Source organism: Triticum urartu, chromosome 2A (genome assembly GCF_056163025.1).
Source record: "Triticum urartu cultivar PI428250 chromosome 2A, HENAU_Tu73, whole genome shotgun sequence".
NCBI lineage: Eukaryota > Viridiplantae > Streptophyta > Magnoliopsida > Poales > Poaceae > Triticum > Triticum urartu.
In genome coordinates this window covers 52,429,060-52,453,000 of record NC_141874.1, presented here as the reverse complement: position 1 = coordinate 52,453,000, position 23,941 = coordinate 52,429,060, and the positions used below count along the sequence as shown (strand labels likewise).

General features: G+C 45.9%; 1 protein-coding gene across 1 annotated transcript; it reads right to left on the bottom strand.

Moving 5' to 3' along the window:
* Nucleotides 1-77: 77 nt before the first annotated feature.
* Nucleotides 78-3,793, bottom strand: LOC125535494 (xylan O-acetyltransferase 6). The gene is made up of 4 exons (XM_048698555.2): nt 2,742-3,793; nt 2,273-2,659; nt 2,023-2,178; nt 78-734 (listed from the first exon to the last, which is right to left on the bottom strand). Exons 1-4 carry the CDS (start codon nt 3,410-3,412, stop codon nt 332-334), a joined length of 1,617 nt encoding a protein of 538 aa, XP_048554512.1. The 5' UTR covers nt 3,413-3,793; the 3' UTR covers nt 78-331.
* Nucleotides 3,794-23,941: the final 20,148 nt, after the last annotated feature.

Genomic DNA, 23,941 nt, shown 5'->3' with positions numbered 1-23,941 from the left:
ACGTCACCTGTGTTCTTGCTTCCTCTGGTTTCTTGATATACTACCTTTTTTCCTAGGAATAATCATTGAGCCACGGATGAAAAACAAGAACAGGAATAATGACCCAACTACTAGTTCATCAGAGCAGTGGTCCACATTCCTTTTTCACCTTCCATCGTCGCGCCACTCCATCCACACACACATTTCCGGAGCCTTTCGTGCTTCTACAAAAGAATTACTTACTCACGGCTTGACAACAGATTGTTACGTAAACAAAAAAGAGAGAAAACCCATAGAGAAAAAAAGGAAGATCAGTAGAGCAAGCACAGCAACGACTGCTAATTAGGCTATGCTACAACGACGACGACGACTGCATGAGGGTTTGCGCTTGCGCCGGCGGCGGAGGGGCGGCGACGATCTGGGCGTAGAGGAAGTGGTTCCAGGTGTCGGGGAGGCCGGGGAGGCACCAGTGGATGCAGTCGGCGTAGGCGCGCGGGTCGGCCTGCTGCTCGGGGGTCAGCAGCTTGCCCTGCCGCAGCGTGTGCACGGAGGTGTGCGCGTCCTTGCGGAACTCGGAGAGCGCGGTGATGTCGACGAGGTGCACCGGCACGCGGCGCATGGACCGCAGCACCGCCTCCGCGGCGCCGTGCAGCCGCCAGTCGGTGCCGACGTAGAGCGGGCCCGTGTGGTTGAGGATCGGCTGCGTCTCCATCGCGCACTTGATCGCGCCCGGCCCCCCGCCCCACGCGTCCGGCCTGTGCACGTCCATGAGAGATACACACTCGTTAGTAAAAAGCTTGTAATAACACGGACAGAGATGGCTGATGAGAACTCGTGATGCAGGTTAAGGTCAGGTTGCCATCGCCATGATTTGCCTCGCACACATGCCGCCTTGTTTGTGTTGTTTGGTTGTTTCTTTTGCTTGCTTTTTGGTGGAATGGTGTGTTCACGTGCTTGTCGATACCCATTTGTGTGTGTGTAGAATCATTATTTTCTTACAGTATTTAAAGCGGAAGTTGCCAGCAAAAAATCGACCAAAACGGTACGGCGCATCACATGAAGCTCAGCTTGGTTTAAGCAGGCAACATGGTACGTACCATGCTTCTCTCCAGCGATCAAGCTGCACAGCTGTTCCGAACGTGGCTACACTCCGATGGGATCGATCGCTCCAGGCTCCAGCAGTCCGGTCCAGTCCAGTCCCAGTCCAGCTAGCTTTTGGCCTGTCGTGTCGTAGCTAGTTTTGGAACACGTACCTACTTGTTGCATTATGGAGTAGTTCAATTGTTTAGGGTACCTACTAGTAAATCAACACATGTGCAACACACAAATAATTCGTTTAACACTCCCCCTCAGGCCCTCGCGTGCGACTCCCTCAGGCCTAAACATGAAAAGTGGCCTGCAATTCAATTGCGCCAGCCGGGTCTTGGCAAGCAAGAGACCGAGAGCGATCTGATGAAAGAGACTGGGCTGCCTTACCTAGTGTGGGCACGGCTCTCAACTCTTGCTAACTCTCAAGTGAGACTGCTGAGTTGCTCTTGGACCAGGCCGTGTACTAGTAGTACTAGTAGCCAGCGGGATAGCTCCGGGGGGCAGGCACAATTGAAATTCAATAGCCAAGCCCAAGGTTTGCCCATGCCCATGTGCTCTCTCTCGGGCTGGATTTTGTGCTGGTTCTACGGATTTGTGCCTCCCCTCCTGCGAAGTTTCTGGTTCTCGCACTGTGGGGTGGTGCGGGCAGCGGGCAGCGGGCAGCTCACCTAATGTGAAGCACGTGTCAGCCCAGTCAGAGATCAGGATTATTTACCCTTCACCCAAGATTTGTGCCCTCACTAAACAATTGGTAATACAATAGTCTAGCACTCCTACAAGGGGATTAGCACTGCCCGAGAAGCCTGTTTGCTTTGGAATCCCAGCCCTGCCTTGCCCGTGATTGAGAACAAAATCGCACGGGAATGGAGGAACCCGATGCATTTGCAATGAACAAGTTGGTACTGATACTGCTAGTGTACTGATCGAGAGCTGGTGAGTGAGCGAGTGACTTACACGCCATGGTTGGGCGACATGCCCATGAAGAAGACCTTGGTCCGGCCGGGGTCGACGTGCCGGTCCACCCACTTGGCCCACGTCTTGAGCACCTCCTTGTACGCCACCGGCCGGTCCACCACCGTGTACTTGTCCGGCATCGCCCGAGGGTTCTTCCTGCATTGCCAACCACCATTCCACCTACATCACTCGCTGATCCATCGCCGGAGCAAGCGGCAATGGAGGACGGTCGGAGGGAGGAGCGACTCACAGCACTTTCATCTCGAAGTTGTTGAGCCACCAGATGTAGGTGTTGAAGACGAGCAAGTCGGCGGCGCGCCAGTGCCGGGCGTGCTTGGCGATGGACCGCCACGCGATCACGCGGTCCGCCACGCTGTGCGCCTGCGGGTCGTCCGAGTTGGAGCTCACCAGGAACGGCGCCCAGTAGAACTCCACCGTCGCGTTGTACTCCGCCGCCCTGAACACGTTGAGCGACCCGTTCGGGCCGACGAACTTGGCCAGGGACCTCTGCTCCCGCGCCGGGATCGCCGACGACACCAGGCACACCATCGACTCCCACTGGTTCCGGTTCAGCGAGTCCCCCACGAACATCAGCCTCTTGTTCCGCAGCCGCTCCAGCAGCGCCCGCGCGTCGAACCTGGACACCGAGATTCAATATTCTCGGTTGGGTTGGGTTGAGATCTACGACGACAATGGCGCCGGAGGTAGACGATGGGTACCTGGGGAGGTCGCAGGAGGACGGCTGCCAGCGCCACCGCTGGTACGAGTCGTCGCGCCGGCCGTTGCGCATGCAGGTCACCTGCTCCGTCAGGAACTCGCACTCCGCCTCCCGGTACAGCGGCACCTGCGACGCCTCCGCGTCGTACGTCCACCACCCCTGGTACAGGTTGCACGCCGCCGGCTCCGGCGCCGCCACCGCCGCTCTGCTGCTCGTGGTGGTGGTGGTGTTGCCGCCGCTGCTGCTGGGAGGAGGCGTGGTGGTGGTCGTCGTGGCCGGGGCGGCGCGCTTGTCGGCTCTCGCGGGCGCGTCCACCCTGTCGCCGTCGCTCGCTTTCCTCCTGCTCTCCACCTGCTCCACATGGCGACGCCCCTCGTCCTCCTCCCCTTGCTCCCGCTGCTGCTGCTGGGGGCGGGGGTTGACCTCGTGGAGGAGGTGGAGGTCGGGGGCGGACCGGGCGCGCGAGGCCCCGGCCCCGGCGTCGAGGGCGGCGATTGGGGCCTTGACGACGGCCGAGTCCTCGTTGTAGAGGAAGATGGCGACGAGGAAGATGGAGACGAGGAGGCCCGCGAGCGAGAGCGGCGCGCCGGGCCTGCGCGCGGGCGCCTCCTCCCCCTCCCCCTGCTTGGCGGCCGCCGGCGCCGCCGCGAACGGCGACTTCCGGCGCAGCATCGCCGCCGCCCTCCCCTTCGCCCCCGCCGCCAGCAAGAAGTCAGGCAAGCCCGAGCTCGCGCCTTTCCCCCGCCGAGATCGACGACGCCGCCTCCTCCTCCCGCTGGAGCTAGACGCGTCTGAGAACCGGAGATCAGCCGGGATCTCCTCGCCGCGTCCGGTGCTCGCACGGACGGATCGGTCCGGTCAGCGGCGGCGGCCGGCGCCCACGCCCCTTGTGAACAGTACGGTGCGGGCAGAGCGAGCGGAGCGGAGCGGAGCGGAGGACCGTTGTGTGGTGGAATTGGGGGAGGAGGAATGGGACGGGGGGCGGTGGGTCTCACATGACATGTAGCCATGGACATGGAGTGGTGGTGGTAGATTAGTAGTGGTGGTGATGGTGGTAAGCTTGTTTCTTACTCCTCCATTAACATTACCTTAAGCAAAGCAGTGGGAGATCATGGATGGAGGCTTGACCGTATCCAGGTCCCTCTCATGGATTACACGGTCAATGGGGTCGCAAAAACCAAAGGAGAGCCAAATAGCATCTTGTGAAAACAATGGAGAACATGGCTGGTATGCCTCTACGTGTGCAAACGCTGTAGATTCTTGGGGCATCCCGGGGTTAAAGATCAGACACACACACTGTGAAACAAAAGGGTGCAACATTCTCCTCTCTTGGTGTATCTGTCATTGCAGTGATCTAGGTTCGTTTGGATTCCATTCCCTGCAGATATTGGATACACAGGATTTTCAACCAAAAAAACGAAATATGTATATGGCAACCGTGTGGCAGATTGCAAAACTGTCACACGCATCCAACGCCATCAATTCTCTCCACGTCCTCCCCGATTTTATTGGGCACACCCGCTCGTGCCTTCCTAATTCAGCAAAAACAATGCTTAGACTAGGATTTGACCTTTGGTTTGCAAGTAATTAACAAAGGGAGCTAACCACCTCACCTATGACACTCATTGTTGAACATTCTAAGGGAAATACTGTTTTTGACATGTTTTTGCCTTTAATATGTTAGCACTGAAAAACTTTTTGTTTCAAGCATCATGGTAACTTTGATCATTGGGAATAAATTTGTTGAACCCGCCCCCCGGTAATTTCTGTAAATAGCACGATAACATTCACGTCATAGACCTGATAGTTTAGATACAAACATCGTGGTAACTTTAACCATTGGGGAAAACAAATGTGAAAAGATACCTGATAATTTATGTGTAAATAGATGGTAATATACGCAGCGCACATATGATAATTGAGGTAGAAGCACCATGGTAACTTTGACCATAGGGAATTTTTTTTTGAAAAGATACTCCGGTATCTTCTGTGTAAATAGCACGATAGTATACTTCCCTCCCCTGGCATTTTTATGTGTAAATAGTATGAAAACATATGCACTGCGATAACTAAACACCATGATAAGTTTTTGATCTGTGGAGGGTGGGAGGGGGGGGGGATTTGTCGCTGAAACATATCCCTGATAAATTTTGTGTAAATAGCATGATATTTTAAGCACTGCGGGCTTGATAGGTTACCTAGAATCACCATGATAACTTTTTGCCCCGGGAAAAAGTTGTTCAAAACATCCCCAATAATTTTTGTGTAAATAACATGATAATATAAGCACCGCATAACCGATAACTTGCAATATAAACATGATGGTAACTTTTTTACCAAACGAAAATATATAAGTTGTTAAAAACATACACTTGCCTCGCGCGTGGGCCTCTTGGATGAACACAACACATGGCGTCTCACGGGAAAGTCACATAATGTTTAGTGTCATGAGGGGCACACGTGATATAGGCGTGATAAGTTACGCAAAAACATCATGATAATTTTTGATCTATGGAAAAAGCTACCGAAACACACCCAGGTTTTTAGGTGCAAGTACCATGATAATATACGAACCGTAGACCCGTTAACTCGTGTACAATCCCCCATGGTAACTTTGACCGGGGGGAGGTTGATGTACATATACCCTGATAACTTATGTGTAAGTACCACGGTATTTTACACATCGAAGACCTTATAACTTGTGTACAAAACACAGTGGTAACTTTGAAAGGGTGTAGTTGTTGAAGCATAGTACCTGATACGTTCTATGTAAATAGCACGGTAAGTTATGCAACACAGGCCTGATAACTTGCATATGAATATGATGGTAACTTTGTCCTGAGGAGAAATCATGTGGTAGACGTTAAGAAGTGGCAGTTTTCTCGGGGGTGAGCGCCCGAGATGTGCGAGAGAAGCAGATTTCTCAGGCGAGCCTGCGAGGTCATTTGGGAAGAGGCGAGGTCAAAGAACGAGGGATCGTATGGTACTTTAAAATGAAATAAATAGAGGTGTGGCAGTTTTTTTAATTGGCACACGTGTGCCAAATATCACAGTCCAAAAAAATTACTTGTGTTGTTTGACTTGTTGGATTACGATCCATAGAAGTTTTCTTTTTAAAGCGAGCTCCTCTTAAGCCTCGCACTCTGCAAGCTAAAACGATAAACATGACATGAATAGCTTGACGGCGCCGAGGTCTTCTTCTGCGAAAGGGTGATCGGGGAAGAGAAGGGTGTTGGATCAGGAAGGAGAGCCGGCGTCGAAGTATGGGCACGCTAACTCCAACCCAACAAGGGCCTGGAACGACACCGCTGCCCATTTCCATCGTCGAAGAAGACCCCCTGCCTCCTTGGTCGGCTCGAAAGGCGTCACATTGACGACAGATGAAGATGTTCACCCTAGAACATGGATGAGTCCCACCGAAAGGCTCGACATGACGCAAACAAGTCTCCTGGAGAAATGCATCACCGCTGCCCACGGACAAACCACGAAACAGACGAAAATGCACAATAACAAGGTTCCATGGGGAAGCAAGGAGCATGACCAGGCAGAGCCTAGGCCGCAAGATGAAGCTTTGGTTCTGACGACACACGATGGTGTGACCGTCGGTGGATGGAACCTTACTCCCTCTTGTCCAAGCACATCTACGAGTTGTCGGACCAGACTCTGGTTTTGACGACACACGATGGTGTGACCGTCGGTGATGGAACCTTACTCCCTCTTGTCCAAGCACATCTGCGAGTTGTCGGACCAGACTCTGGTTCTGACGACACACGATGGTGTGACCGTCGGTGGATGGAACCTTACTCCCTCTTGTCCAAGCACATCTGCGAGTTGTCGGACCAGACTCACACCATCTGCACGAAGACCACCCAAAAGAGTTGTCACTTTCGTACATGCAAAGCCGGCGCCCCCACAAGAGGCGCGCTATCACCGCTGCCGCCCACCTGCCACAATAATGCAAAGCCCACAACAAACAAAGCTCCCGAGACGACGCCTTCAAGAAGGGTACAACGGCCAGAGCAGCATCGCCACCCAACAGATTTTGAGTTTTCACTCGAGAATCTAGCGAAAGGGGAGAGGGGAGCATAAAACTGAATGGAACCTCCAAGAAGGGGAGCATTGCCCTCAGGTGCCGCAACCAGCATGGCTGGCCAGGGATTTCTTTCGTTCTTGACTCCCCACCACCACCACCACCTAACTCGGGAACTGACGACCCATGCCGACACAGCGTAGCTTCGAAGGGATGGAGCTCACCGAGAAACAAAAGGGGGACGTAGCAGTCAGATCTGGCGCTGCCGGAAGCCTAAAGAAGCATCTCCCACTACATGGTCCTTGTCCGTCATAAGGTTTGCTACCTTCACGGTCAAGCCGGTCTGACCATGCCCACGTCAACATCCGCCGTAGAAAACGATGACACCTCAACAACAAAGGCTGCCGCCCGGGAGTCTGACCCCCTCCGGAGAGGCGAAGTAGTTGAGGCCCCACCGCCACATTCCTCGGTGACGTCCAAGGCTTGGCAGGCGGCCGTGATATGACATTCATGTACACGGTCAAACGTTCATGTAATTCTGTAGCATTCAAAGATGACATGACATTCTATTTTTGTATCCTTCCTACTACATGCTTTGCATATAAGAATTGTCTGAAGTCAAACTTCATAAAGTTTGACCATATATATGCTTTGCATATAAGAATTTTATAACCTCATTTCGTTTGCGAGATAGTGGAATTTCTTCTTTCAACACGTACATCGACGAGGGTGTCGATGACTTGAGTGAGGAATGGTCATGTGCTAGAGGCCGTGCCTTTGGAGTAAGACATCAACAAGGGGGTGTGCAGTTTAAATGTAAATGACGAGTATGGAGAGGCCAAGGCATTTGTAATTAGGTGTGGCTGATGCAAGAAGACTGGCGAGCTGTCTATATATAATATGAAAATTTAAGTCATGGCGCATCCACCGATACTGATTTCACATTGTGAATGTTGGTATCTTTTTCTATAAAGTTGATCAAACTTTACGAGGCTTGACTTCAAACAAATATTATATGCGAACTAAAAAGAACCGAAGGGATTTAGTGACCCCGCGAATCATACGATTGCATGTACTCGTGTCATATGATTAACTGAGATGAACAATAAAGTCATTAAAAAAAATGTGCGAAACATTGATAAATTTTCAGTGCATGCAAAATTTCATCATGAAAAAATATTTGTGAAAGTCGTGAAAAAGCCAATCCCATTTTCACAAGCATTTGGAGTGCTGATTTTGTTGGGTTTTTTTACCGCGACTTCCACAAATGTCATTCCAAAATGAAAATTTACAAGCTCTCGAAACATTTGTTAAACTTACCACGAAAAAAATCAGAATTTTTTGAAGATGTTTTTAGTTTTTTCCCCCTCCAACTTTACTGTTCATTTGCGAGCTCGATTGAGGTGTCGAGCGGTTGGGGACTTTCCGCATGGTTCTTTCTACCTAGCTCCTCTGCCTTTTCCTTTTGATTAGTAGTAGTAGTGGTTCTGGTCTTACCTACGCACTTGATTTAAATCCTATATACGCGTGCATGATTCGTACAAAAGGATGATGGAGTGGTTAGTGCGTGCCTGTCTCGGATTAGCAACCCCGCCGTGTTGGAATGACCAACGACGGAATGACACAAATGATATCCTACAACTATATGCGTACACCTTTCCCCCTCGGGCTCCATGTAGAATGTAGATGTATGTGCTTGTTGGATGCATCGCCATGACAATACTCTCCCCGTTTTTTTTAGTTTGCATATAAGATTTGGTCAAAATTAAACTTTGTTAACTTTGATTAAGTTTATAAAAAAATATATCAAGATTCATAATATGAAATTAATATTGTAAGATGCATCATGAAATTAATTTTCACACCATATAGATTTAGTATTGTAGATGTCGATATTTTTTTTTTGTAAAGTTGGTCAAAATTTACAAATTTTAACTTTGATCAAATCTTATATGCAGACTCAAAAGAAACGGAGGAAGTACTATTCTCTGCAGCGCCCTCGAAACATGCCCTTGCTCTGCTGCACCTCTTAACTAAAAGTAATCAAGTTTTTCTTCTACTACGAGTAACAAAAGCGATTATGTGTTGGTTAACCAAAAGCATCGATGGCAACGCGACCGGTCCATCGTCGGGTCAGACGATTTCTTCTTCTGATATTTTGGCACGGATGCCAGTCATGCCGACATGGCTGTGGCCGGATGCAATTTTGCATTCTTGACACCGGTCGCCGTCTGCCTAAGGCCACTGATAATAATCCCCGGCTTATCTGTCCAAACACTATTTAATCTTCAAAGTGGAGGCCAGATCACTAGACTTTTCGTGACAACAACTCAACCACGATGGTGTCAAAGAAAAAAAAAACTCAACGAACTCAACGACGAGGGCTATCATGTCATGCCTCCAACTTTGTGATTATGGGTGCAATTAATCAAGTGCACAACCGTGCTGTGTACGCGCATGTTTCTCTCTTTGGAATTGATGGGTGATGGCCCGAAGCTCTGACTTGCACAAGCAGAGCCGGCCGTTCAATCTGCATTTAACATTTATTCAGCAACCTGTCTCGATCAATCTGCATTATAATCATGAAAAACCTCTGTTTATCGGTTCACCGACGACCGTTTATGTCCTTATTAATGCCTTCCGTACGCGCGTGACAAATGTACGCACATGGAATTACGTGGTCCAGCGAGTGCCGCAACTTACCATTGGGCTATCACAACATTAAGATGCACTCATAAGATGCATACTCAACTTATGGAGTACAATTGATAGGCTACAATTAGTCAACTTATGGAGATTAACGACCTAGTAGATGAAACAATAGTGAATGCATCTATCGTCATTGATGCATACATAAATACAAGAAATTAGTACCCTTGCATGTCCAATCGAACTATAAGTTAGAGGTCTTTTGACTTTCATTTGGGCTGCATCAACCAAATTTAAAGTAACAAATGAACATCTTTTGAACTTTCTGACATTTTCAAAATTCATGAACATTGTTTTTGATTATTTTTTCACATTCATGAATAATTTTTTTAAATCCAACTTCATGAATTTGTTAAATTCGCCTTTTTTAGATTTTCGTATACATTGTTTAAAATTCATGATTTTTTTTGAATCTGTGAATTTTTTCACCAATATAATATTCTGCAAAGATATTTTTTCCGAGAACGGGCGTGGAAAACAGGGTGTGGCTATGTCTCGCTTCTGGCAAGACAAACCGCCGGCTCGCCTGCAGCGAAGAAATAATGGGCCCGCCCAGGGTCGCTGTTAGATCGGTCGTTTTCGTTTTGTTCACACGATTTCGTTTTTCAATATTTTTGTTATATTAAGAAAGAAAATACACATATTTTAAAAAATGAAGTTTAAAAATTCTTGCAAAGTGTTAAAAAAATGTTGGTGCAATTATAAAAGATGTTTATACTTCCAAATATTCTAAATAATTAGATTACAAAAAAATACTTTAGGTAAAAATATTTGAACAAATGTTAAAAAAGCATTTGAAAAATGTTAAATGCATATAGAGAAAATGTTTCTCATGTATGCAAAAAATGTACCCCCTCCGTCCGAAAAATCTTGTCCCTGTATTAAAAGACAAGATTTTTCCGATGGAGGGAGTATGTATAAAAATACAAATCTGTATGAATTTCTCTGGTTACGTATTTAAAAAGTGTTAATCTTATATCTGAAAAAATTTAATCAAGAATTTGAAAATGTTAAATGTTAAATGTGTATAAAAATGTTGGGAATGTATTAAAAAAGTGTAAACCATGTATTCAAAAAGTGTCGACTATGTATTAAAAAATATTAATCTTATATTTTAAAAATGTTAATCAAGCATTTAAAAATATTAAATATGTAAATAAAAAATATTGACCTAGTATTATAAAAATGAAATCTTTTACTAGGAAAATGCTAGTAAAACATTTACAAACTGTTAAATATGCATAGAAAACATGTTGATCATGCATTTAAAAAATGTTGATCCTGTATTAAAAGAATGTTGAATATGTATTAGAAGAATGTATTAGATATATACGAAAATGTTTACAATTTGTATAGAAAGTTGTAGATATAAAAAACATATTTTTTACAAAAGCTTAATCACGTACTTAAAAAATGTTTAACATGTATATAAAAAATATTTCTTATGTATATGAAAAATGTTAAATGTGAACTGAAAAATAATTTAACATGAGTAGAACAAGAAAAACGATGAAAAAAAGAAATAAACAAAAAAGGCGAAGAAACAAAAAAAGATGAAGAAAGAAACAAAGGAAACTAAGGTGTAACAAAGAACGAAAGAAAACCAATGAAAAAAAATTTAAAATTAGAAAGAAGAAAAAGAAAAACCTAAGAAAGCCCACGAGGAAAACAAGTCCAGGAAGGAAACAACCATGATTATATAAAAACTAAGAAAATAAATAAAACTATAAAAATTGATAAATAAACAAAGATATCATGAGAAAAAACAAAGATAAAAATAGAAAACCAAAGAAAACAGTTGAAGAAATAATGAAAACGAAAAGAAAGTGTAAAGGAAAATCGAGAAAGAAAAAACCGAAACGAAATGGTGAGATGAACAGATCGAACGTAGGGAGCGTAATGAGTGAACTAACGGGCCAGCCCTATTCTGTAGCGAGCAAGGAAATCCTTCAGTGAGCCGAGTGTACATCTCGGTATAAGTGAAATATAGCCTTGGGATGGGAAAAATGTTTTACCTGTGGAAGGGAACACACAACAGCGACCAATTTTCCCGATCAGAGCCAGTCGCAAAGAGATGAATGAACCGGTGCGCTATAGGATAGTAAGCCGCATAAATTCATAAAAAACGGATTTCGTATGCATCCTCTATGATGTTGTCGATGTTGGAGTTTTTGCCGGTTCTTCAGTCTTGGAGGTTTCTCACCGCTATATCATTGGCATATTCTCTCTTGCCACTTATGAAGATTTCCATTAGCGTTCTATCAAGCTTGAGTTCGTCGAAATCAGAGTTCACTTGCAGAAGTTATGATAGTTTTGGTCTTCTTACTTCATCTGTTTTGCTTGGGCTAGTTTGAGGCACACAAGCGGTAGTACAACATGCTCTTTGGGTCCCGTGCCGCGGGCACTACCGCTGGGTCAACGCGGACTTCTTTGCACCAGCGGTAGTAGGGCACAGTGGTACCGCTTCATGTGGTAGTACCGCATAGCGCGGTACTTCCGGTCCTACTACCGCGGTCACTTCCGCCCTGTCCGAGCCTCGGATTTCCCTTCCCACTTTTCAGGATAGTAGAGTGGAAGTAGGTCATGGTAGTACCGCTTGGTCTGTTACTACTGCTCTACTTTCACTATACTGCTGCTGGTTCTCTGAACTACCATACTAAGCGATAGCACCGCTCGCCTAGGTGGTAGTATCGCTTGAGCACGACTTGTGGGCATAATGGTTGAATTTTCCACCACCTATACAAGGGGGCCTTCTTCCCCAATGGATCTTACCCTTGGAGTTCGTGTTTGCCCCCCCATTGTTGATCCTCTTCGAGCTTGCTATCTATGAATCCCTCCAATGATTTTTTCTAGTTTTTTAGGGAAATGAGAGAGGAGATCTAGATTCACATTTCCATCAATCACTTTTCCCTCTAAGTGAGGGGAACCCCTTTGGATCTGGACTTGGAGTTCTTTGTGTTCTTCTCTTTGTTCTTGTTCTTCTCTTTGTTCCTTCTCTCATTTTTCTCCATAGCACTAGTGTTGTAGTGGGATTTGGGAGAGAAGGACTTGGGTACTCTGTGTGCTCTTGCCATTGCATTTGGTGCATCGTTTTGAGTTCTACACAGTGATATGTGGAAGTGAAAGTTGAGTAGCTTATTACTCTTGGGTGCTTGGTACTCTAGAGCTTGTTCCTCTTGGCTGCTTGGGCGCCCTAGGTGGTTGGTGGTGTCTCAAAGCTCAATCATTGTGGCGTAAATCTCTGGGGCAAGCGTCGAGCTCTCAATTAAGTTGTGGAGATTGCTTCGAGCAATTTGTACGGGTTTCGGTGACCGCCCCCAAGGGTTGCCAATTGTACGGGTTCCGGTGACCGCCCCCAAGGGTTGCCAATTGTACAAGTTCGGTGACTGCCCTCAAGGGTCCCTTAGTGGAATCACGTCATCTTGCATTGTGCGAGGGCATGAAGAGATTATGGTGCCCCTAGTGCCTTTTTGGGGTGCATTTTTCCTCGACGGCGCTCCAAACGAAGATTAGCATCCACAATGGTGTGAACTTCGGGATCCATCGTCGTCTCGGCGTGTCTCGTTATCTCTTACCTGAGCTCTTTACTTATGCACTTTACTCTGTGATAGCCATTGTGTTTCATATTATATATCTTGTTATCACTTAGTTGTTTATCTTGTCTAGCATAAGTTGTTTTGTGCATATAGGTGAGCCTAGTTGTTTTAGATTTTGTGTTTGAAAATTTAAGCGCTAGTTTTATTCCGCATTTGTTCAAGTCTAAACCGTAATTATTTTAAAGCACTTATTAACCCCCCCCTCTAGGCGACATCCACAATCTTTCAGACGTTCACCCTAGAATATGGACGAATGCCACCAAAAGGCGGCCACGGGAAAGGATCAGAGCAAACTCGACATGACGCAGACAACTCTCCTAGAGCAATGCATAACCGCTGCCCACAGACAAACCACGAAACAGCCGAAAAGCATTGAATGGACAATAGAAAAGTTCCCTGGGGAAGCAAGAGGCATGACCAGGCAGAGCCAAGGCCGCGAGATGAAGCTTCGGTTCTCACAACACATGATGGTGTAACCGTCGGTGGATGGAACCTTACCCACTCTTGTCCAGGTGCACCTGTGAGTTTTCGTACCAGACTCACACCATCTGCACGAAGACCACCCCAAACAATTGTCACATTCGTACATGCAAAGCCGTCGCCCTCACAAAGAGGCACGCCATCGCCACTGCCACCCACCTGCCACAATACCGCAAAGCCCCACAAGGAACAAAGCTCCCAAGACGACGCCTTCAGGAAGGGTAGAATTCCAAGAGTGCCATCGCTGCCCAACAGAGTTTGAGTTTTCACCCCAAGAATCTAGGGAAAGGGAAGAGGGGGGGGGGGATAGAGTTAAACGAAATCTCCTAAGAGGGGAGCAGCGCCCTCTCGGGCGTCGCAACCGGCGTGGCTGGCTAGGGATTTCTTTCGTTCCTGACTCCCCACCACCACTCCCTTCCGGCTCGAGAACTGGTGACCCATGCCAACACAGTGTAGCTTCGAAGGGATGGAGCTCACTGAGAAACAAAAGGGGATGTAGTGGTCAGATCTGGCACTGCGGGAAGCCTAAAGAAGCATCCCCCACAACATGGTGCTCGCCCACCAAAAGATTTGCTGCCTTCACAGGCAAGTCGACTTGACCATGCCCGCGTCACCATCTGACGTAGAAAACGGTGATGCCCCATCAGCAAAGCCGCCGCCCTGGCAGTCAAGGCCCCACCACCACCTTCCTTGGTGACGTCCCAGGCTTAGCAGCAGCCGATAATATGACATTCATGTATACGGGTAAAACGTTCATGTAATTCTGCAACATTCAAAGATGACATGACATTCTATTTTTGTATCCTTCCTACTACATTTTACATTTTAGCGATCCTGCGAATCGTATGATTGCATGTACTCGTGCCATATGTATAACTTGATGAACAGTAAAACCGTAAAAGAAATTCAATATTTTTTGAGTTTTTTGTGCGAAACATTGATGAAGTTTCTAAGTGTTTGCAAAATTTCATCATGAAATACCATTCGTGTAAGTCCTGAAAAAAACCGATGCTTCAAAAATGCCATTTTCACAAGCATTTGGAGTGCTGATTTTGTTGTTGTTTTTGCTGTGACTTCCACGAATGTCCTTTTAAAACGAAAATTTACAAGCTCTCAAAACATTTGTTAAAGTTACCACAAAAAAAAATTCAGATTCTTTTGAAGATTTGTTAAGTTTCTTTTTCAAATTTACTTTGCGAGCTCAGTTGAGCTGTCGAGCAGTTGGGGACTTTCCGCATGGTTCTTTCTACCTAGCTCCTCCGCCTCTGCCTTTTTCCTTTTCTTGATTAGTAGTAGTAGTTATTTTTTTTCGAGAAAGTAGTAGTAGTAGTTCTGATCTTACCTACGCAACCGATCCATATTATATACGTGTTCGTTTAAATTCTACATATGCGTGCATGATTCATCAGTCGCTGACGACCAAGGAAAGGATGATGGAGTGGTTAGTGCATGCCTGTCTGGGATTAGCAACCCCGCCGTGTTGGAATGACCAACGGCGGAATGACACAAATGATATCCTTCTATACGCGTACACCTTTCCCCCTCGGGCTCCATGTAGATGTGCTTGGATGCATCACCACGATAATACTTTTTCTGTCTCAAAATTCTTGTCTTAAATTTATCTAAATACATATGTATCAAGTCACGTTTTAGTTTTTTTTTGTTTCTTTTAGAAAAGAAGGATGACCCCGGACCTCTGCATCTGGGAGATGCATACGGCCACTTTATTAATTATGTTCGAGGACCTTACAAAGTATTACAAACAATATTCCTGAATCCATCATCTCGGCAACATATGCCGCTACTCTTATCCATATGATGAAGGGATGCTAGTTGGGCCACTACCCAAACCACTCACCTAAACCTAACATCAAAAGCCGGAAGCCCCAGCCGAGCCACATACCGGGTCTGGGGTACAATCCGGTCAGACACACTCTTGTGTCGTCTCAGCCATCTGTTGGGGAACGTAGCAATAATTCAAAATTTTCCTATGTGTCACCAAGATCAATCTAGGAGATACTAGCAACGAGAGAGAGAGAGAGAGAGAGTGCATCTTCATACCCTTGAAGATCGCTAAGCAGAAGCGTTCAAGAGAACGGGGTTGATGGAGTCGTACTCGTCGTGATCCAAATCACCGATGATCCTAGTGCCGAACGGACGACACCTCCGCGTTCAACACACATACGGAACGGAGAGACGTCTCCTCCTTCTTGATCCAACAAGGGGAGAGGAGAGATTGATGAAGATCTAGCAGCACAACGGTGTGGTGGTGGAAGTAGCGGGATCCCGGCAGGGCTTCGCCAAGCACAAGCGGGGAGGAAGAGGTGTCACGGGAGGGAGGGAGGCGCCAGGGCTTCAGGTGCGGCTGCCCTCCCTCCCCTCCACTATATATAGGGGCCTAGGGGGGGCGCCAGCCCCTTGTAGATCCCATCTAGGGAGGGGGGCGGCAGCCCTAGGGGTGGCTTGGCCTCCAAGCCAAGTGGAGGCGCCCCCACCCCTTCGGGTTTTCAACCCTAGGCGCATGGGAGGCCCAAGGGGGGGCGCACCAGCCCACCAGGGGCTGGTTCCCACGCCCCTTCAGCCCATGGGGCCCTCCGGGATAGGTGGCCCCACCCGGTGGACCCCCGGGACCCTTCCGGTGGTCCCGGTACAATACCGATGACCGCCGAAACTTTCTCGGTGGCCGAAACTGGACTTCCTATATATAAATCTTTACCTCCGGACCATTCCGGAACTCCTCATGACATCCGGGATCTCATCCGAGACTCCGAACAATTTTCGGGTTACCGCATACTAATATCTCTACAACCCTAGCGTCACCGAACCTTAAGTGAGTAGACCCTACGGGTTCGGGAACCATGCAGACATGACCGAGACAACTCTCCGGCCAATAACCAACAGCGGGATCTGGATACCCATGTTGGCTCCCACATGTTCCACGATGATCTCATCGGATGAACCACGATGTCGAGGATTCAATCAATCCCGTATTCAATTCCCTTTGTCTATCGGTACGATACTTGCCCGAGATTCGATCGTCGGTATCCCGATACTTTGTTCAATCTCGTTACCGGCAAGTCTCTTTACTCGTTCCGTAACACATCATCCCGTGATCAACTCCTTGGTCACATTGTGCACAATATGATGATGTCCTACCGAGTGGGCCCAGAGATACCTCTCCGTCACACGGAGTGACAAATCCCAGTCTCGATTTGTGCCAACCCAACAGACACTTTCGGAGATACCCACAGTGCACCTTTATAGCCACTCAGTTACGTTGTGACGTTTGGTACACCCAAAGTATTCCTACGTTATTCGGGAGTTGCACAATCTCATGGTCTAAGGAAATGATACTTGACATTAGAAAAGCTTTAGCATACGAACTACACGATCTTGTGCCAGGCTTAGGATTGGGTCTTGTCCATCACATCATTCTCCTAATGATGTGATCCCGTTATCAATGACATCCAATGTCCATGGTCAGGAAACCGTAACCATCTATTGATCAACGAGCTAGTCAACTAGAGGCTTACTAGTGACATGGTGTTGTCTATGTATCCACACATGTATCTGAGTTTCCTATCAATACAATTCTAGCATGGATAATAAACGATTATCATGAACAAGGAAATATAATAATAACCATATTATTATTGCCCCAACAGTCTCCCACTTGCACTAGAGTCAATAATCTAGTTCACATCACTATGTGATTGTAATGAATCCAACACCCATGGGGTATGTTCATATCTTGCTTGTGAGAGAGGTTTATCAGTCAATGGGTCTGAACCTTTCAGATCCATGTGTGCTTTACAAATCTCTATGTCATCTTGTAGATGCAGCTGCCACACGCTACTTGGAGCTATTCCAAATAACTGCTCTACTATATGAATCCGATTTACTCCTCAGAGTCATTCGGATTAGTGTCAAAGTTTGCATCGACGTAACCCTTTACGACGAACTATTTTACCACCTCCATAATCGAGAAAATTCCTTAGTCCACTAGTTACTAAGGATAAGTTCGACCGCTGTCAAGTGATTCATTCCTGGATCACTCTTGTACCCCTTGACTGACTTATGGCAAGGCACACTTCAGGTGCGGTACACATCATAGCATACTATAGAGCCTACGTCTAAAGCATAGGGGACGACCTTCGTGCTTTCTCTCTCTTCTGCCGTGGTCAGGTCTTGAGTCTTACTCAATACTCACACCTTGTAACACAGCCAAGAACTCCTTCTTTGCTGATCTATTTTGAACTCCCTCAAAATCTTGTCACGGTATGTATTCATTTGAAAGTACTATTAAGCATTTTTGATCTATCCTTATAGATCTTGATGCTCAATATTCAAGTAGCTTAATGCAGGTTTTCCATTGAAAAACACTTTTCAAATAACCCTGCATGCTTTCCAGAAATTCTATATCATTTTTGATCAACAATATGTTAACAACATATACTCATCAAAAATTCTATAGTGCTCCCACTCACTCCTTTGGAAATACAAGTTTCTCATAAACTTTGTATAAACCCAAAATCTTTGATCATCTCATCAAAGCATACATTCCAATTCCGAGATGCTTACTCCAGTCCTTAGAAGGGTTGCTGGAGCTTTGCATACTTGTTAGCATCTTTCAGGATTGACAAAACCTTCTGGATGTATCATATACAACCTTTCCTTAAGAAAAACGTCGAGGAAACAATGTTTTGACATCCTATCTGCAAGATTTCATAAATAATGCAGTAACTGCTAACATAATTCCAACAAACTCTTAGCATCGCTACGAGTGAGAAAGTCTCATCGTAGTCAACTCCTTAAACTTGTCGGGAAACATCTTAACGACAAGTCGAGCTTTCTTAATGGTGACACTTACCATCATTGTCCGTCTTCCTTTTAAAATCCATCTGCACCCAACAACCTTACGACCATCAAGTAGTTATTTCAAAGTATATACTTTGTTTTATACATGGATCCTTTCTCGAATTTTATGGCCTCGAGCCATTCGTCGGAATCCGGGCCCACCATCGCTTCTCCATAGCTCGTAGGTTCATTGTTGTCTAGCAACATGACTTCGAAGACAGGATTACGTACCACTCTGAAGTAGTACACATCCTTGTCGACCTATGAGGTTTGGTAGTGACTTGATCCGAAGTTTCATGATTACTATCATAAGCTTCCACTTCAATTGGTGTAGGTGCCACAGGAACAACTTCCTGTGCCCTGCTACACACTAGTTGAAGTGACGGTTCAATAACCTCATCAAGTCTCCACCATCCTCCCACTCAATTCTTTCAAGAGAAACTTTTCCTCGAGAAAGGACCCGTTTCTAGAAACAATCACTCTTGCTTCTGGATCTGAAATAGGAGGTACACCCAACTATTTTTGGGTATTCTATGAAGATGCATTTATCCGCTTTGGGTTCGAGTTTATCAGCCTGAAACCTTTTCACATAAGCGTCGCAGCCCCAAACTTTTAAGAAACGACAGCTTAGGTTTTTCTAAACCATAGTTCATACGGTGTCGTCTCAACGGAATTGTGTGGTGCCCTATTTAAAGTGAATGTGGTTGTCTCTAATGCCTAACCCATAAACGATAGTGGTAATTCGATAAGAGACATCATGGTATGCACCATATCCAATGGGGTGCAGTTACGATGTTCGGACACACCATCACACTATGGTGTTCCACGCGGTATTAGTTGTGAAACAATTTCCACAATGTCTTAATTATGTGCCAAACTCGCAACTCAGATATTCATCTCTATAATCATATCATAGACATTTCATCATCCTGTGACAACGATCTTCAACTTCACTCCGAAATTACTTGAACCTTTCAATAATTCAGACTTGTGTTTCATCAAGTAAATATACTTAGCATCTACTCAAATCATCTGTGAAGTAAGAACATAACGATATCCACTGCGTGCCTCAGCACTCATTGAACTGCACACATCAAAATGTATTACTTCCAACAAGTTGCTTTCTTGTTCCATCTTACTGAAAACGAGGCCTTTCAGTCATCTTGCCCATGTGGTATGATTTGCATGTCTCAAGTGATTCAAAATCAAGTGAGTCCAAACGATCCATCTGTATGGATTTTCTTCATGCATATCTACCAATAGACATGGTTCGCATGTCTCAATCTTTTCAAAAACGAGTGAGTCCAAAGATCCATCAATGTGGAGCTTCTTCATGCGTTTTATACCATCATGACTCAAATGGCAATGCCACAAGTATGTGGTACTATCATTACTATCTTATATCTTTTGGCATGAACATGTGTATCACTATGATCGAGATTCAATAAACCATTTATTTTAGGTGCAAGACCATTGAAGGTATTATTCAAGTAAATAGAGTGACCATTATTCTCCTTAAATGAATAACCGTATGGCGATAAACGTAATCCGATCATGTCTATGCTCAACGCAAACACCAAATAACAATTATTTAGGTTTAACACCAATCTCGATGGTAGAGGGAGCGTGCGATGTTTGATCACATCAACCTTGGAAACACTTCCAACATATCGTCATCTCACCTTTAGCTAGTCTTCGTAGCCTTTTATTTCGAGTTACTAACACTTAGCAACCGAACCGGTATTTATTACCCTGGTGCTACTAGGAGTACTAGTAAAGTACACAATAATATAATGTATATTCAAAATACTTCTGTCGACCTTGCCAGCCTTCTCATCTACCAAGTATCTAGGGTAGTTCTGCTTCAGTGACCGTTCCCCTCATTATAGAAGCACTTAGTCTCGGGTTTGGTTCAACCTTGGGTTTCTTCACTAGAGCAGCAACTGACTTGTCGTCTCATGAAGTATCCCTTCTTTTCCTTGCCCTTCTTAAAACTAGTGGTTTTACTAACCATCAACAATTGATGCTCCTACTTGATTTCTACTTTCACAGTGTCAAACATTGCGAATTGCTCAAGGATCATCATGTCTATCACTGATATGTTATAGTTCATCACTAAGCTCTAATAGCTTGGTGACAGTGACTATGGAGAACTATCACTATCTCATCTGGAAGATTAACTCCCACTCGATTCAAGCGATTGTAGTACTCAGACAATCTGAGCACATGCTCAACGATTGAGCTTTACTCCCTTAGTTTGCAGGCTTAAGAAACTTGTCAGAGGTCTCATACCTCTTGACGTGGGCATTAGTCTGAAATCCCAATTTCAGTCTTTGGAACATCTCATATGTTCTGCAACGTTTCAAAACGTCTTTGGTGCCACAATTCTAAACTGTTAGTATTACGCACTGAACTATCACGTAGTCATCAAAACGTGTATGTCAGATGTTTCCCAACATCTACAGACGATGCTCGAGGTTCAACGCACTGAGCGGTGCATTAAGGACATAGCCCTTCTGTGTAGCAATGAGGACAATCCTCTGTTCACGGACCCAGTCCGCATAATTGCTACTGTCAACTTTCAACTAAATTTTCTCTAGGAACATATCTAAAACAGTAGAACCAAAGCGTGAGCTACGACATAATTTGCAAAGACCTTTTGACTATGTTCATGATAATTTAGTTCATCTAATCAAATTATTCAATGAACTCCCACTTAGATAGACATCCCTCTAGTCATCTAAGTGATACATGATCCGAGTCAATTAGGCCGTGTCCGATCATCACGTGAGACGGACTAGTCATCATCGGTGAATATCTTTATGTTGATCGTATCCACTATACGACTCATGTTCGACCTTTCGGTCTTCCGTGTTCCGAGCCATGTCTGTACATGCTAGGCTCGTCAAGTTAACCTAAGTGTATTGCGTGTGTAAATCTGGCTTACACCCGTTGTATGCGAACGTTAGAACCTATCACACCCAATCATCACGTGGTGCTTCGGAACAACGGACCTTAGCAACGGTGCACAGTTAGGGGGAACACAATCCTTGATATTTTAATGAGGGATCATCTTATTTATGCTACCGTCGTTCTAAGCAAATAAGATGTAAAAACATGACAAACATCACATGCAAATCATAAAGTGACATGATATGGCCAATATCATCTTGCGCCTTTGATCTCCATCTTCGAGGCGCGGCATGATCACCTTCGTCACCGACAATGACACCATCATCTCCATCATCATGATCTCCATCATTGTGTCTTCATGAAGTTGCCTCGTCAACTATTACTTCTACTACTATGGTTAACGGTTAGCAATAAAGTAAAGTAATTACATGACGTTTATGTTGACACGCAGGTTATAAATAAATTAAGACAACTCTTATGGCTCCTGCCGGTTGTCATAATCATCGACATGCAAGTCGTGATTCCTATTACAAGAACATGATCAATCTCATACATCACATATATCATTCATCACATCCTTTTGGCCATATCACATCACAAAGCAAACCCTGCAAAAACAAGTTAGACGTCCTCTAATTGTTGTTGCATGTTTTACGTGCCTGCTATGTGTTTCTAGCAAGAATGTTTCTTACCTACGCAAAACCACAACGGTGATATGCCAATTGCTATTTACTCTTCATAAGGACCCTTTTCATCGAATTCGATCCGACTAAAGTGGGAGAGACAGACACCCGCCAGCCACCTTATGCATCAAGTTCATGTCAGTCGGTGGAACCAGTCTCACGTAAGTGTACGTGTAAGGTCGGTCCGGGCCGCTTCATCCCACAATGCCGCTAAATCAAGATAAGACTAGTAACGGCAAGCAAATTGAACAAATCATCGCCCACAACTACTTTGTGTTCTACTCGTGCATAGAATCTACGCATAAATCTGGCTCTGATACCACTGTTGAGGAACGTAGCAATAATTTAAAATTTTCCTACGTGTCACCAAGATCAATCTAGGAGATACTAGCAACGAGAGAGAGAGTGCATCTTCATACCCTTGAAGATCGCTAAGCGAGAGCGTTCAAGAGAACGGGGTTGATGGAGTCGTACTCGTCGTGATCCAAATCACCGATGATCCTAGTGCCGAACGGATGGCACCTCCGCGTTCAACACACGTACGAAACGGAGAGACGTCTCTTCCTTCTTGATCTAGCATGGGGAGAGGAGAGGTTGATGGAGATCCAGCAGCACGACGGCGTGGTGGTGGAAGTAGCGGGATCCCGGCAGGGCTTCGCCAAGCACAAGTGGGGAGGAAGAGGTGTCACGGGAGGGAGGCGCCAGGGCTTCAGGTGCGGCTGTCCTCCCTCCCCTCCACTATATATAGGGGCCTAGGGGGGCGCCGGCCCCTTGTAGATCCCATCTAGGGAGGGGGGCGGCAGCCCTAGGGGTGGCTTGGCCTCCAAGCCAAGTGGAGGCGCCCCCACCCCTTAGGGTTTTCAACCCTAGGCGCATGGGAGGCCCAAGGGGGGGCGCACCAGCCCACAAGGGGCTGGTTCCCATGCCCCTTCAGCCCATGGGGCCCTCCGGGATAGGTGGTCCCACCCGGTGGACCCCCGGGACCCTTCCGGTGGTCCCGATACAATACCGATGACCCCCGAAACTTTCTCGGTGGCCGAAACTGGACTTCCTATATATAAATCTTTACCTCCGGACCATTCGGGAACTCCTCTTGACGTTCGGGATCTCATTCGGGACTCTGAAAAACTTTCGGGTTACCGCATACTAATATCTCTACAACCCTAGCGTCACTGAACCTTAAGTGTGTAGACCCTACGGGTTCGGAAACCATGCAGACATGACCGAGACAACTCTCCGGCCAATAACCAACAGCGGGATCTGGATACCCATGTTGGCTCTCACATGTTCCACGATGATCTCATCGAATGAACCACGATGTCGAGGATTCAATCAATTCTGTATTCAATTCCCTTTGTCTATCGGTATGATACTTGCCCGAGATTCGATCGTCGGTATCCCAATACCTTGTTCAATCTCGTTACCGGCAAGTCTCTTTACTCGTTCCGTAACACATCATCCCGTGATCAACTCCTTGGTCACATTGTGCACAATATGATGATGTCCTACCGAGTGGGCCCAGAGATACCTCTCCGTCACACGGAGTGACAAATCCCAGTCTCGATTCGTGCCAACCCAACAGACACTTTCGAAGATACCCGCAGTGCACCTTTATAGCCACCCAGTTACATTGTGACGTTTGGTACACTCAAAGCATTCCTACGGTATACGGGAGTTGCACAATCTCATGGTCTAAGGAAATGATAATTGACATTAGAAAAGCTTTAGCATACGAACTACATGATCTTGTGCTAGGCTTAGGATTGGGTCTTGTCCATCACATCATTCTCCTAATGATGTGATCCCGTTATCAATGACATCCAATGTCCATGGTCAGGAAACCGTAACCATCTATTGATCAACGAGCTAGTCAACTAGAGGCTTACTAGGGACATGGTGTTGTCTATGTATCCACACATATATCTGAGTTTCC

Bases quoted from the DNA above. Each gene is read 5' to 3' on its own strand.
- LOC125535494 (XM_048698555.2), bottom strand. From the start codon at position 3,412: ATGCTGCGCCGGAAGTCGCCGTTCGCGGCGGCGCCGGCGGCCGCCAAG. The intron at 2,660-2,741 runs GTACCCATCGTC...CTCGGTGTCCAG, and splicing joins TCCTCCTGCGACCTCCCCAG to GTTCGACGCGCGGGCGCTGC. The intron at 735-2,022 runs GTAAGTCACTCG...GGACGTGCACAG, and splicing joins ATGTCGCCCAACCATGGCGT to GCCGGACGCGTGGGGCGGGG.